This window comes from Psittacula echo (assembly GCF_963264785.1).
Source record: "Psittacula echo genome assembly, chromosome: 2".
Taxonomy (NCBI): Eukaryota; Metazoa; Chordata; class Aves; order Psittaciformes; family Psittacidae; genus Psittacula; species Psittacula echo.
In genome coordinates, this window is record NC_137737.1 from 140,511,726 (window position 1) to 140,528,481 (window position 16,756).

A 16,756-nucleotide genomic window follows, 5' to 3' on the forward strand; every position below is an offset into this window, starting at 1 on the left:
TTTAAGCAAATGTGTACTGTAGAGTTGGATCACAATTTTGATGTATTTGGGGGATTTCAAAAGAGACAATAGGAAATGGGAACTGAGAAAGGGCTTTCCCAAATGTATTTCCTTTGTTCTATCAAGGGAGTCAAATTAGGGTGGGAAATGGGAAGAGACCAGAAGCAGCTAAAGAAGGCTCTTGTGCAGCTTAAGACTGCTATTCTGTCCTCCCCACTCAAGGCAGCATGTGCTCACCTGCACTCTGCCTTTTTACTCTCTATTACAGATTCCTGACTTCCAAAATCTCTGTGTTCCTATAGTCCACTCATCACTAGTTTTCCCCCATGCCTGAGCTGCAGTGCCTCCCTAATTTTGTATCCCTCTTGTTCATGCCTATCCAAAACTAAATCTGCACAAATATTTTATTTACTCCACTCTACTTCCAAACCCCAGATTTTCCTTTTACTCTCTGTGTCCCAGAGGCCCCACTGTACAGCAAACGCCTTCTCCAAATACAACACTATCACCCACATCTATAAAAGCTAGAACAGTTCAATAATTCCCACTGGAGAAGGCAACAAAAGAAAGAATGAAAGTCCCTTAAAATTTTTAGCATGAAACATGTAGTTTGTAGCATCTGGAGTCTTGTCTTCTGATATGCTCCCACAGCTTCCAGGCTGCCTTTTTGTCTGTCTTGAGACATTTTCTTATCTTTTCTTACAAAATATTCTGTAGTTAAGGTCTTACTTACACTTTTTTATCAACTGGTTACATTTCTGTAGACAAAACCAAAGTCCAATTCTTGTGGCCTAAGGCTTAAGCTACTTCAGTCACTAGTGCTAAGCTTTGGCACAAATCAGTCCCTCACTGCCATCCTTGTGGATCAGAGGGCAGGTTACAGGGTTGCTGTGCACAGTACTTTGGGACCCTCCTCTTGCACTTGAGGACTGTAGTTGTGCTGCTTTCCTTCAGCACACTCTCTTCTGAAAATATGGTAAATGGCTCATATTGAATGAGCAGCTAGTTATTTGTCAGGAAAGAATTTCCCTGTGCTGATGAAAACCCCACTGAGCTAACCTCATGGCCATGGGTTTTTTAATGGTAAGGAGTTGTTCAAAATAAGTAAAACTCCCAAGATGTTGCCTACAGTGCAATGATCCCAGTTGTGTTTGGTGAGCAACACGAGAATTTGTTCTTCCGTCAGTCTTTCTTAATTTTTTGTGTTCCTGTGGCTGAAGTTTGAATAACTCACTTTTACCTGACCAAAATTTGGTTGCATACACGGTACATTGTGGCACTACATGGAAGTTTATCATAAGTAGCTTTATTTTTCCTAGTGTCTCTATAGTCCTGAAAATGTGTTGTGTTGTGCTCTAAGGACTTCAGTAATGCAAGGGCTGTGACAACCTTGAGCTACCAGTACAGAAGCTTATGCTCCTACAGTGTCAGCACTATTGATAACTAATAGCTAGTTCAAGTTAGTTCTGATTTGCCAACACACGTTTCCATAAGCACCTCCTGATTAGAGTCCTTAATATAGGACTGATGTTTAGCCTTGGTTACCAAAATCATGTTAGAAGCTGAAGCTTCCTAGTGCACCTGAACAGATACTGGACTGTCTGGAAATACCTTCTGCTCATGCCAAGCTCTCACATATAGGTTTCAGCTAAGTATAGATTTGCCAGCAGAAGTGGAGATGATGATAACCCTACATTTCCACCACTTCGTGCTATATGCACGCACACTGGACCATGTGAACAGGAAGTGCCGTGACACACTCTCAACCTTTCTTATTCCCATCCAGATCGTGGCTGCATCTGCCTTGTTACACCAAGATTAGCCTGCAGCAGCCTGTAACCCTGCACACTCTGCATGTCAGTTCCGTGCATAGTATAACCAAAGCTGATCTTCTGTATAATAAACTTTGCACTGCCCCATTTTTGCATATAACTGAATTCACTCACTTGTTGAAGGCAGTTTCAAAAATACATAGCAAGTTAGATCTTTAAACAGTTTAATAGGAATTGAATTTTTTTTTCCTAAATTTTGCTGTCTTGTTTTTCTCTTCAGGCTAAAATGAGCCACCAATCTTATTTTGCTACAGAGGACTCACACCAAGGGCTTACATGTTATACCCACATTTTCAATGGCATATTTCAGAGTGCTTGATTTTGCCAATCATAGGCAATTGGATTTGTTGAAACCTAACCTTCACTTCTCCAACTGATCATACATAAGAATGAGTACTTTCACAAGTAATTGTGAAATTTCTAGTTTATGCTCAGGAGGTCTTATTTTATCACTTCTTGTAATTTTCTGAAATTTGTCAGAATGTCTGGGGACAAAAAGCATATGTGATGATTTCATGAGAAAACTTCGTAAGAAAAATTGTCAAAATTTCCCTTTTAGTGAAAAATATCTCCTTTGTTACGCTACTGAAAAATGACAAGTAGATTTGCAGAATGTTATTATTTCAGCAAAAGATGGTTTCTTTCTTTGAACAAAAGTTACAGTATTTTACTTAAAAAAACCTTATATATTACTTCTGCCACTGGGGAAAAAAAAAAAGAAAAAAGAAAAAAATACATTTTTCCAATTTAAAGTCTTTGCTTTCCAGAGAAAAAGAAAAATCTTTAGAGCTTTTAAAACTCAATCCATAAAAAAAAAAAAAAGCCACACTGCACCTTAATGATTATCTGGGAAATACTGCTTTGAGGCCTATAATGATTGAGGAAAATTGTGATAGGAAAAACTAGCTGGTTTTATTTTAGGAATTTTCATCTGCTGCTGTCTTGTTTTTTCATTTTGCTTTTCGCTATAAAATACCATTTATTCTTTTTCATTCATTTTTCTTGATTTTCATTTCTTCTGAAAGTTTTGATGAAGTCTTTTCATTCATGTTGTTTGTAGGGAGTAAAGATGGAGAGTTTAAATATAAAAATCAGAAGGCAGAGGGTTTATAGATAAAAGTATACTTTAGCCTTATTGCATTCCCTCTTCCTTTCGCCCCTTCTTTCCAGGTTTCCTATGAAGTGCCACAAGATTTAGCTGGCAGGTCTCATAATACATACTACTACTATTACTGTTGTAAAGAAAGAAAACACAAAGCTCAGAGGCACTGTGCAAAGCCCTACTTTAATATTAGATTACAAATTAGAACTGAGGTTTAGAGTTTAAATCAGATTTATGTAGTAAACTGGAATCTAATATTCCAATCTCAGTTCCATAAATAAAGTCCAAATTGTTCAATACATATAATGTACATTTATGTGTAGTGGGATTCTGAAATTTTAATCCCAGACAACTTTTGTGTTAAAATTATGCTAAGTTTAAGACAAATATGAGTCAAAATTAATACTTTTTATCATTCACTGGATAGTGAATAACTCTTGATTTATACCGTGTTAAAGTGGAAGAGAATCGAGCCTGTGTGTGTAAAATAGATAACTATATTTTGTTTGAAAATATATTTTTATTTAAATTCTGGACTGTTGTCTTCCTTTTATCTTCCTGTTTCTCACTCTTCCACTTCAACTTTGGCATTTACTTTGTCATTATTTTACCTAGTTAATTGTGGTGTTACAGTAGCAGTTGGTTAAAAACAGCTGGTGCCTAAGTCATGTAGTGAGAACCCATGCCTAAGAGAGACCGATTGCGTTTTTGGTTCAAGAAGAGTGAATTCTGAAACTGTTCTTGAAGCTATGTGTCATTAAAATGTAGTACAGTGATGCCACTGGGTGGCTCTTTAACATTCCTTTACACATCTTTAAAATTTGAGCATACTAGGAATATGCTCAAACGGTAAATGGAAGGTCTGCTAACCTGTGGTTGTTAACCTGATTAGTAATCTGGTATATCACATTACAACAAACGTAGAACCAGGATCTCCACTCAAAGTACACTCAAAATAAGCAGGCTGCCTTTATATTCCTTTTTTTTTTTTTTTTTAATTGAAAACCCAGTTTCTCTTGAATACTTTTGAAATACTAAAATTCTATTTGTGAAAATAATGTGTTCCATTTACATTCATTTCTTTCACAAAGTTGGTTTCACTTGAATTGTGTAGATAATACAACACTTACTTAACTACTCTTTTCATCTTCCTACAACTTTCTGGTTTCCTGCAAAATTATCCTTCAGAAACAAATTATACATTGTAATTTAAGTAAATCAGATTTCATTTCTTTCTGTTAAAATTTCCATGAGTATAACCTGTAAACTTGGAATTGAGAACTGCTTGTGTATTTATTTTATTTTTTTTTCTTTTACTTAACAGGTGCAATGGATGTAGAAGAGAGGAATCGCCAAATGAAAATGAGCAAGTACAAACAGGTAGCAGGATCAGATTCCAGGCTGGAACAAGATTATCATTCTAAGGCAAGGGAGTTTTGTTTTGAAAAGAAACAAAATATGCTAAACTACCCTTTTAAAAAGTAATAGATGAAGGGGAGGTTGTTTCTTCATTGCATTTCATGTGTGTCTATAATAAAATTATCAGAAATGTGCAGAAACCCCTTAACACAGCGTTCTCTATTATTAAAATTTAAGAAGGATAAGCTAAAGCAAATAAGTGGTACTGTAATTATCCATTGAAATGAACATTAGGGCAGTGATTTAAAAACTCAAAACAGAAGGAAAAAAAAGGTTTCTTGAGTGACAGATGTTTATTGAGTGACAGATGGAATGAGAGCTATTGAAACATGCTCACAGCTTTCATGTAGTTGAACACAGGGTTATCTTGATCTATTGAAAGCTGGAAGATGTAGTGTTACTTAGTTTAATAGTAGCAGTTTAGCTCTTGGAAAGGTATTTTATACATCAACAAAAGCTTCCACCCCAGCTATGGCAGTTTGCCAAAAATTTGAATTGTTACATAGTAGTATAGCCTAAAATATCCAAAATTTCCTGCTATCTGGAACTGGGTCATGTCATATACAGTGTATTAATTAAAAAAATCAAGACATTTTCAATTTAAACTCCTATTATACAAAAATAATCTAGTGTCCTCTAAAAGGCTTCATTAATTGAGGTCAGATTGTAAGTGGAAAACACGAGATTTCTGACCTATAAAAGCTGGCTGAGGAAGAGGTCTGGTTTAGATTTTTATTTCCAGGATGTAGTTCTTTGCTCCAAGGACTGGCAAAGTTACTGTAAAATGAGCCATTTAATATTTGAAGAAAAATAATAACTTTTATTAAGTATTATTAGTTTTGCAGATAATGTAGAATAATACATTTGATATAATTACTTCCAGTATGTGTTTCAGTGTGGGAAAATAGAGGAAGTGCTTTAGCAAAGCCTGCAATAAAATGGAAAAATCTTATTAATAAAAATAGAATTGACAAACCAAAAAGAAAACTGTGAAAATGGCTTAAAATACTTAAAAACTCTGTAGATGTGCTGCATGATTATTTGGTTATTTTAAAAATGGAGTTTTTACTGCAGAAAGCATAGGATTTTTTATTAACATGTAGGAGGAATTTGTATACTGTCATGTATAGATGCTTCTTTATGTTGACAAATGGCAAAACTATTTGTGTCTATATTGTTGGCTTTGAGAGGTGTTACCTTTTAGAGGAGCAGGATACTGTGAGCAGGCCTTCTCCTAAGTGTTATGATTGTATGTACCACAAAAGTATAACTTTATGTATTGTATGTGTAACCAGACTTATTCTGCTAATTTTCCTGCTTCCTCAATGCTTGACTGAAATTTGAGTCAAAAGTAGGACTCGTATGGAGTAAAGAGAATAAATGGGCTCTCATGGGAATGAGCTGGGTAAGGAAACATTTCCTACCCTTGTTTTTCCATTTCATCTACAACATATTATTGGGCCTCACTCTACCTCTTATATTTTTTATTAAAATTTTACCTTCAGTATTATTGAAATGTATTAAAGAGGAAAATTATGAATGGAATTATTTTATGAATATGGTGATTTATTTATTGCACACATCAAACAAATTGTCTCCAGAAATAAACAGTTAATTTACTCTTCTGCCAAAGTGTAGTTTCAGTATTTGAAAATGAGTTATTTATTCTATCAATGAACTTGTGGAATTAGACACATATATATAGGTATTAATTTCAAATGCATTCTTAAAACTATGTGGTTTTTAAAGCCATATGAGAGTTTCCATCTTCACTTTTCTATTACCACTGCTTCAAGTCCCCTTAATTAAGTGCTTATATTATCAAGAGGCAGAAAATTAGTAAGTACAATTTGCCTACCTGGTTTCTACACAAATTTTTCTGGAATCATGAACTGAAACACATATGTCAAATGCTGACTAAAAACTTACGTTCTGTATAGTATTGCAGTGACTTCTATTTTTTAAATCTGTTAACTGGCACGAGCTGACAGTCAAGCATGCCATGCCTGAGAAAAATGTCGTTAAATAGGCATTAAGTGACATTCAGGAAAGCTAGCACATGGAATTTGCTTATACCTTTCTGTTCTATTTCTTTAAATGGAGGTCTACAGCAACCATATGTTTTAAGCTAAGAAAAAAAATCCTTCATTGCTGAGAAAGCAAAAGCGATAAAAGTAGGAGTTAACATTAAATGTTAAAATACTAAAATAGGCATCCTGTATTATACCTCTCTAGTTTTGTTCTACCTTTGGAAGTCAGTACTAGAGGCTTTAGAGGAAGGTGCATTCATTTCTTGGTGCATAGTCATACACTAAGAAACTTGTGGGAAAAATTTACTTCTAGACATATATTCTTAGAAGCTGCTGAAATATGAAATTGATTTTCTCTTTCTTTTTTCCTCATGATTGATAAAATTGAAGATTGTATTTTTATTATTTATGTACATGCCTCATTACTTTTTTGAAACTAAGTATTCTGCATAATATTTTGTATACATGAGTTTGGCAGGTAATATATTGCACAAAAGATTTATTTCCTTGAATGTTGATGTTGATTAAGTATGGTTTCAGAACAGACATGAGGAAAGCAAGCAATATATTTGATTTTCATATAAACATATTGACAACTAAGGAGACATGAGAGGAAAATCAGTATGGGCATTAAGGATTAGGTAAAAGTATTTCTGGTATTGGAACAACTGTTTCTGAATATTGAGTACTAGCAGATATGTACTAAAGAAGATATAGGACAGAGGGTGCGAGTAATCATGCTATTCCTCTCTCCTTGTTCCCATGACTGGAATGTACCCAGTGGATTGACTAGGGAGATTTGAAAAGATTTGTTGCTACTGAGAAAAATGAGAGAAGATATTTCTTGTATGTGGAAGTCGAGAAGTGTTTGCAATCAATGTGAAATAAATGTAGAATCGAGAGAGAATTCCATCAACTTAGGCCATATTAGCCACTACAAAAGGGTATGAGTAACTAAAAGTGTTCAGTGCCAAACTAAAGAGGACTGGATTTATGTAGGAGTGAAAAATGGTTGTTACCTTTAAGAACAAAGGTAAAACAGAGACTGGTAAAGAGCTGACACACATTGAAACCTCAAAGTATCAGGAGGCTCATTTTATTTGTTTTACTAGGAGAAAAAAATGACCTACAAAAAAGGCAGAAAACCCCAGTTATATAATATAGCAATTAGTAATAGCCAGTAATGTATAATTAGGAATACAGTATATTAAAGCAACAAGGAACAAAGTTGGGGTAAAAGAGGTAGAAGACCAGAGGAAGCCTGAAAATTTTGTGGAACTGGTGACAAGATTATTTAGCCAAAGGTAGAAAAGAGTACACCAAATAGAGAGTAATACAGAACACTAGAGAGGACCTTCCAACTCCACTTTTATTGATTCATATTGATATGATGATAAGACTGAGACTTTCTACATCATCAGATGTATGTAATGCTGCAGTTCCTGGTAATCAATAAACAAAATTAAAGTTTTGGATATGAGCGTAATTCTCTGTGTTTGGTGTAGGAGACTAATAGTATTAGGCATGCTAGCACACTGTTCTGTGATCTTCTGATCTGTTAGCAAGACCCAGATAAATTAAGCTGTGAGTAGCATAGATGCAGCTGAAATGCTCTTAGAGCATGCTGACACTGAAAATCTGCACTTCTTCAGGCTGAGACACTTTGATTCAGCAATGAATCAAATAGCACCTTATGGGTTAGCTGTGTGAGGGAATATGCAAAAGTAAGAGCTGTCTGTAATACTCAAAGTGGAAGAGGCTGAGTTTGAATACGTCAGAAGCAGATCTCCTTTACTCGTCACAAAATGCAAAAGTGTCCAAGAACTGCGTTTTTCCTCTGAAACCTGCAGTAAGTAGTGTCATTGGTACTGCTACATGTGGTATCCTTCCACCTGTGTTGCTGATTGAAACTTGATTTAATGATGTTTTGGAAATGCTCTTGTCTCCTTGAACATCAAAACAGAGTAGTACACAGAGCAGCAAAGATTGCTAGCAGAAACACTTGTGACTTTGTTCTTGAAACCCTTGCAGAGGGGAAGTTAAACAAACATCCAAGCTAATAGGATGGCAAGACCTTTGATATTCTTACTGTATATAAGCTGTAGTTCATTTATATAGATTTCAAACTGGCAATTGGTTTTGAAAATTTAAGCTTAGAGTTTAGGAATTCTGGAAAGATTGTGATATGGCTGGTAATAATTTTATCATTTATAATAATTATGAATGTACCTCTTTGATCCTAGAATTGTTTCTTACAACTTCTGTTGTTAAGAATGTAATTAACAATATTTGAAATATTGAATAAAAAGTGGAGGTTAGGTTAGATAGCCATATTCCCTCAAAACAGTGCAGAAATTGGAGATCTATTTTTTTAAATACTGTAAAACTAAGGGCCAAACCAGTAGAATTCAACAGGCTTATAAATGGGAATTGCTGTGTGCACTTTAATGGGATCCCATCATTTTCCCCTTCCCACCTCCACACCAATAAGCTCTCTGCTTCAGGAAATGAACCAAACACCAATTAGGCTAACAAAGAATTTCCATTTGAGGAAATGATTTAGTTATTGCCTGTTCCATGGCTTTTGTGCTTTCCTATGGATAGTCAGTAATTGCCTTTTTGGACAACAAACTACATAGCTAAAGCAGCCGTCTGCTCTGGTCTGACAGGTCCTGTCACTCTCAACAGCCAGTGAGTGCTCTGGTTACATGGTTAACAGCCATGCTTATTTGTGATACGTAAGGAATTCTTCTACTCAATAGCAGAGAGAATCTCTCTAGCCTTTAGTGCTGGTAGCGTTTATATTTAAATCAAGTATTTTATTGTACTTTAAATATAAAAAGTTTGTGGAATAAATTGCTGATGTTACTGTTCTGGTTCTTAAAAATACAGGATTTAGAGTTTAATTATAAGACTTAAAAATGTAGCAGGATAAAATAAATTCAGAATTTTATATTTGAGCTCTATACAGATGGTAATGTAGAAAACATCTCTCCTTTCTGTGTTCATCAACTCTATTTTGCTGAGGGGTTAAAGTAATTTAGTGAGTCTGAATGCAGATCTGGAATTGTGTGATTTCTATTATTTTCTTCTTAAGTCAATGATACACAAACTCTCAGAAAGGATTTCTGTTGCTTGCATTTTTCTTTTTCATTTAATTCAAGGTCTCTTTTAAATTATTTTGGTTTGATGCTTTTCTAATTTCTTTTTAAATCCTGACTATCAGTGTCTGTTGGAGATTTAGGTTATTTTTAAATGTAACGCTGTGGTTAACACAAATACTGCATTCACATATCATGATTATGGCTGAAATGTAAAAGTCTGAAAGGTCCTGTTTGCTAGATCAATTTGCTAGGCTGTTGACTGTGAAAAATCAAACTATTCAAGTAGAAATGATAGACCTGAAGTCCCAGTGCAGTGCTTCATGGTGTCTGCTTAATTGTGTAAGATTCAGAATGAAGAAGCAGGACCTTTCTCTGCTTCAGCAGGGGTGGTTCAGAGGCCACTGAGCCCCACTGGACTTGGAGGCAGGAGAGCTGGCTGGGCCCATATGCCTCCTGCCATGCCCAGCAATCCTGCACTGAAGCAGCTGGAGAAGGTTCTCCCAGGATGGCCACTGGTGAGCAGCTCTTGATGGTTCAGCTTGGTATACCTTAGATGGAGGATTTGCAGTTTGCTGTTATCATTTGTATTTCTGATTATAATGATATGGCCTGTGAGATGCTTTTAGAAGTATGGCTATTTCCGTCAGTTCGGTCTCTGGGAGTGCTTCTCTCTATCAAATGGATTGATTTTCTTTGATAGCAGCCCCAAAGTTATCAGTGGTAATTTTGCCAGTTTATTAACCTTTTTGAAAACAACAGATTTGTGGGTTTGAGGATTTTTTTTTTCATCTGTCATGCAAGAAGGAAGCTCTGTATCTCTTATCAGGTTTCTGAAATTTTTCTTGATTTTTTTTTTTTTTTAAGTATCTTAACTACATAGTCTCTTGCAGTAAATTTTAGTGAATATAGCTGTGACTTCAAGGATCTGTATTTCAAGTAGCATATATGAAGGATTTGGATGGACATTGAACACACTGTTATTCTGTAAAAGCTGGCTCTACACAATGAAGCTAATCAAAGTAGGACAAGGACCTTGGAGTCTCTGTAGGGAAGTAGCTCTTCTGTAAAGCCTTAATGCCTTCAGCAGCACTTCTACTGACATGCTATTAAAAGATAAAATTACCTCTATGACTCTTCTAACCTATGGTGTTTCTGAATGTTTGTTGAAAGCAAAGTCTTCGTTTACAAGAATTAATATTGATTTAGCGTTAGGCAATATAATATTTTCTTTAGTGGTATATCAGAGAGAATATTATCCTCCTTCTGCAGATGGAAACCAATGTTTTACCAGAGATTTCACTGACAGTCTGGGATCAATGAATAATAGGAAAGAACAAGGAAAAAAAAATCAGTTCTGAAAATTTAACTGTTACTTCTGAACAGAGTAATGAGGTACCCAAAAAGTCTTCAGTTTTGTAATACAAAAAGTAGAATAGTTAAATGATTGCAGCAAACTTATTCTTCCAGTAGTATTCCAAGAGAGTAGAAAATGAAATTTTAGACAAAATTGTCAAATGAAGTTAAATTCTGCATAGTCAAAACTTCTTTTATTTTTTCCTAAAAGAGCATCTTGTCCTAAACCTTTGCCTTGAGAGTTCAGTTTTCCTATTCTTTGGGAGCACTTTGTGTGCTCAGGATCTCCCTGCAGTCTTTTTCAACCCTAGTTGTGATATAACAAGGGTAAAGCTGCTGAGGAAATACATTTTAGGGAAAAGTAATGTTTTCTAAGCAGTTTAACTTGCCTGTGGAGGGATAAGGAGGTGCTGATATCTATGTCTTGCAGATCTGTTTCACCACTAGCTAGACATGAATCAGCAAAAACTGTAGAACTGTAGACAAAGTATCAGCTGAGCTCATATATTTCTTACTGTACAGGGATTTTCTAAGATGTGTCCTAATAGTGAAAACAAAAGATTAGGGAAAAAGATAGGCCAGGTTGTTTGAGGCCTTGGGTGGCATGGTTTAGTGTGGGGTGTCCCTGCCCATGGCAGGGGGGTTGGAACTAGATGATCTTAAGGTCCTTTCCAACCCTAACTATTCTATGATTCTATGATTCTATAAGGGGGCCTTCCCTGAAATACTGCTTGATTTTGAAGGCTACCCTCTGATATCTATGGATTTGAGGACTTGCAAAGTGGAATCATGCAAAGATATAAATATATCCTATTCTTGAGCAATTCTGTTACTTATGGTCCTTAGGCACTTCTGTTTACAGAAATAAGTGCTCATCAGATGGCATGTGTGTCAATCCAGCTGTTCTCTTCAGCATGAATTCCTCTAAAGGTGCTGTGTCCCAGGACATATTTGGTGAAAGCAATATTTAAATGTTAATAGAAAAAGTAGGATTAAGGGGAAGTTCATAACTCTGTTCTAAAACCATCAGGTATGCTGAAATACTTAACAGGCTTTTGGGGTGAAATAAAGTGTAATGAAACAGAAATTCTGTGATAAGAATATTTTCTTATTTTTCTTTTTTTTTTTTTTGAGAGACTCAAGGACTGAAAACAAATTATGGAAATGTAGTTTAAGATCCAGGTTAAATGAGAACTCTTTAAAATGCATATTGTTTAACTTCCTAGCTTGCATTTGCAAAATAACATCTCAAAGAAGCCCAAATTAGGTAGAACAGTCAAAGACTAAAGAGGATTTCTTACAACAGAAATCCTGCCTTGTTATCCTCTTTGAAAATAAGCTCTTGCCTGGATGGCAGGCCTGTATGAAGTGCAAGAGATTTTGAGTGCAGTGGTGACAGAAATAGCATGTGAACCACTTGAGGAACAGAAACAAATACAGGAAGCACACTTTGATTCTGTTTATCTAACATAAGCAGGATTCACTAGAGTTGGAAGACCAAAAAGGACCAGAAACAGAATTAAGAGTTATCACTGAAACTGAACCCACTGAACAAGCGAGGTAACTGTAGTCAGGCTCACCAGTTTCTCCTAAAAAAAATGCTGAGGTTCACCTGCAAATAAAGCACTGGAGCTCCCGTTAAACGGTGTTGCACAGTAGATTGTGAAGCCCTGGACACCTATGTTGTTGTAATCACCCTGACTTGAGCAGCTCAGATTTTTTGCAGTGTCTGTAATGATTCAGGAGACTTGACACAGTGTTATATAATGCTAAAGGATTGCTGATTTCTATTTTAAATAGATTTTCTTCCTTCTGTAGAAGACACTTAAAATTTTAATGTGTAGCAGTTAAAAACATGCTGGAAAATTTAAGATCTACATCAAGAGTTTATCAAACACCATCACAAAGCCAAACTGTGGACCTCCTTCTCTAAAGTGAAATTGGGTGACTGACTCCTCCCTGTTTTAAATGACAGTTAAAAATCAGGTCAGCAGTATGAAAGGGAATTTGGATAGCAAATATTCCAAATAAATCCTAGAAAAATATTTGCTTTATTTTCTGTTTTGCTTGCTTTTCTAAATCACTTTCATGTCAGAAAATGGAACTGTTGGAGCAAGTCCAGAGGAGGGCCATGAGGACGATCAGGGGGCTGGAGCACCTCCTGTGTGAAGACAGGCTGAGAAAGTTGGGGCTGTTCAGGCTGGAGAAGAGAAGGCTGCGTGGAGACCTCATAGCAGCTTTCCAGTATTTGAGGGGAGCCTACAGGGATGCTGGAGAGAGACTCTTCATCGGGGAATATAGTGATATGACAAGGGGTAATGGGTTCAGACTTAAACAGGGGAAATTCAGGTTAGATATAAGGCAGAAGTTCTTTACTGTGAGGGTGGTGAGGCATTGTTAACAGGTTGCCCAAAGAATTAGTGAATGCTCCATCCATGGCAGTGTTCAAGGCCAGGCTGGACAGAACCTTGGGTGACATGGTCTAATGTGAGGTGTCCTTACCCCTGGCAGGGGGGTTAAACTAAGATGATCTTAAGGTCCTTTCCAACCCAAACCGTTCTATGACTGAGTGAAAGAGACACTGATTACTGGACATATTTCTACCCTTAATTCTTACTAAAGGATTCTTCTTTGAAGCTATTATGTATTTACCATTATATTACGTAGACTCATATTTCTTCAAGATCTTCACTTTTGTTCAAAAATTCTTGGGAATATTATGGCTACATCAGGGCATTCTATAGTTCCCCTGTAACTTGTTAAGGCATGTTGGAATCTTCAGACCTTGTAACAAGGTGAAGTCCATTCATAGGACACATGAGATTTTCTATATATAGTCAATCTATATAGTCAGTTACAGCTGTCTCACCCTAGCTGTATGCTATACTTGCATCTCTCTTCTACCTTATTAAATCTGTCAGAATTAACTAGAACCATGGAAAAAATCATCTTACTTTAATACTAAGGTGATGAAAACTCTTCTTAAAAATCTGTTACTTTCCTTGATAGATAATAGAAATTAGTTATCTTTGTTTTTAAAGTAGATGTCTGGTTATATAGTACATGAGGCATACTACTGCAGGACACAGGCCTCTTGTTATTATGAAATATCATGTCCTAGAGTCCTATTCCAATGACTCAATGATTTGGAGTAGAAGCTCTCTGTATGAGTAGTGACTTTAAGGTAGCTTTTTATGAGATATTGTAAGATACCTGCTTGGCCATTATAAACCTTGTAGTTTCACTCCAGTGTGTTAAACACCCTGGATTGCCTTTTAAGAACTTTCTTGAGGTGATGCTTAGAATTGTTCCTGGTTTTTTTACTTGTCTTTTACTGTATCTTCAGCAACAGATTTTTCTCCACTGTGTTTTTCATAGGAGAGACAGGATTTTAAAGTGTCTGAGATTTTAAAGAGTCTTTGGAATAAGGTGGTAACTTTATATATCCCAGCAGAAAGTTTCTAGTGCTCTCTCTCATCAAAATCTGTAAAATTTGGTCCTGACTTAAAGTAAGATTCAATAAGAACACTTCGTTTCCTAGACTGGATGGAGCTATCTTTGTGAATTAATTCTGCATCAGTAACAGCTTGATTTCAGAACAAATATCAGTGCAGCTGAAATTAGAGGTTGTCTTGATCTTTCAAAAGTCATATTGCATGAAAAAGAACATCAGAACAAGAGGCTACTTCTTGTTTTGAAACTGACTGCAGGAACAGATTTTTTTTGTAAGAAGAAACTTATTCACAAGCTAATTCTCAATCTCACTAAGAGACCCAAATGCTTCTTAAAAGGTGCCTTACCGCTCCTGCTTTACCAAATGCAGGCCCTGTAATTTCTCTTTGATGTAATCCCAGAATATTTTCTAGCACTAGTCTATTTTATATTTTGCAATGGGGGAATTCTTTTAAAAATGGCCCTGTATGCCAACATATGTGAAGCAGACAATTTTTGTCTTTTGATTTGGCTTGCCTATTCAGGCATATTTTTTAGAATTCTTTGCTTTTTTTTATTGTTGTAAATATTAGTAAGCATTTGGTTTTATTATTAATGGCAGACTTCATTAGGCAGCCATTAACAAAGATTTTAGAAAGAATCAATCCAATAACATTCATTCAAATTATGTGTGGTAACCCAAATTTGCAATGCCTTTAAAGCCTGTGAACTTGCACTGAAAGCTACAGTTGAAATTACAGAACAATTCATACAATTGCTGTGCTCTGGCTTCTCAGGAGCTTTCGTCAGCAAGACACAGAACTATTGAAACAGTCCAGAATGGTTCTTTAATCTTCTTGTAGTAGTACAATGGACAATTGTCTGAATCATCTTCCCAACATTTTGATCAGTAAAAGCGTTGACCAGATTTGCATGTTCATATGTAAATGCTAGCAAATAAAAACTGATTAATAGACTATAAACAAGGGGAAAAAAGGTAATCAAATAGGAAGATGGTTGGAAATCACTGACATTTTCATTTGTCTGGACAACTGCATGACTGTATAGTCCCAGATAGAAGACTGGTAACAATAGATTAGAGAAATATGAAACACTTTAAAATTCCCTTTGAAGTTCCAAATCACTTTCTTTCAAGAAATCAATATCAGAGCAGTTGTAGCTCTATGTGGCCTGTCAGTCATATAATGGTAGTTCACAAAGAAGTCAAATCATTTGCAGAGGTTGCTGTATTAGGAAGCAGAGCAGGTATTTGTTTTCAACTTTAGTAATCTTGAAGTCATCACTACAAGTAAGTAATCTGTTGCAGTTACAAGGTATTGGCGCAAACAGCTGTCACTTTGCTAGTCTCCAGCTGATTGTTTTACTAATGCAGAGGCAAGTTCTTTTAGAAACTTTAAAACTTGTTTGATAGAATCTGTACTAATGAAATCTACACTATTCTTCAGCACAGCAAAATAGGACAAAATCATCTTACTATTAAAAATACAAGAGTGACTTTTCACCAGCCTCTCTGCTTGTAGCAGACTCCCTGGTGTTGAAACAGCTTGAAGAGGCTGGGTACTGTTACTGCTTTGTGAGTCGTAATGTTGTCCTGGGTTTAGCAGTACCAGACATTTTCTCCTTCTTAGTAGCTGATGCAGTAGATAATGGGGGACAGTGTCCTGGCTGGGTTTAAATTATGACAAAAGTCCAGAACGTTGCCTATATTATATGAGTCTTGATTGGGTTGGAAATGGAGTTTAACCTTAATCTTATAAGAGAGACATATATTTCCAGCATGGGGAAAGTCAACAGATAATTTTCCTACTGTTATTTGGGAGGGGGGAGGGAAAGGAAGAAAAGACAATAAAAAAATAGAAAAAACCCAGTATTTAACCTGCATAGTAGGTGGATACACTTCACAGCCTGCACCTCTGATTGTCCAAACCAGGGGAGCTGTCAGTACAGAATGTCTTCCTTGTATGTGACCTAAATCTTCCGTGTTTTAAGTTTGAACCCACCAGAGCATACAGGGTAGTTGCTGGATCTGATGATGCAAACCTGTGGCCATGCCACAGCTGAGATCCAGTCATGGGGCCTGAAGTTCCCCAGCAGCGTCCATTCAGACAGTGCAGCCTCCATAGCAGTGGAGATGGATGGGAAATGGTAGCTGTCTTTCAGATATGATGGGTGGATAGCACTCGGTTACTAATGACCTTTTCAGTCTGATAGTGATCTTATCATACAGTTGGTGACATTTAGAAAAAAAGTGAAATTTGGAGGAAGAAGACAGAGAAATATGTGAACTATATGAAGATGGAGTGCCTTGGGCAACTTTTGCCACACAAAAACTGAAGAAAGAATAGTGCAACATTGTACAAAAGTGGTTGTGTTCTACAGTCAGAGTATATGACATGAAAGAACTGAATACTTTTAAAAAAATCAATATTTACAAAATGAAAGGGCCATTTTATTTTTGAGGCA

General features: G+C 36.0%; 1 protein-coding gene across 27 annotated transcripts in view; it reads left to right on the forward strand.

Moving 5' to 3' along the window:
* RIMS2 (regulating synaptic membrane exocytosis 2) overlaps positions 1-16,756 on the forward strand; it is a gene marked incomplete at both ends in the record, with an annotated part of 479,054 nt that overhangs the window by 395,097 nt on the left and 67,201 nt on the right. For 8 of the 27 annotated variants that reach the window (XM_080611830.1, XM_080611841.1, XM_080611850.1 and 5 more), the window contains one exon: positions 4,259-4,359. The exons of 18 other annotated variants lie outside the window; for them this stretch is intronic. In XM_080611830.1, coding sequence (XP_080467956.1) covers positions 4,259-4,359 — 101 coding nt within the window. Of the gene's footprint in view, positions 1-3,614; positions 4,360-16,756 lie in introns of those variants that run through there. One more of the 27 variants, XM_080611849.1, reaches the window with a different exon arrangement.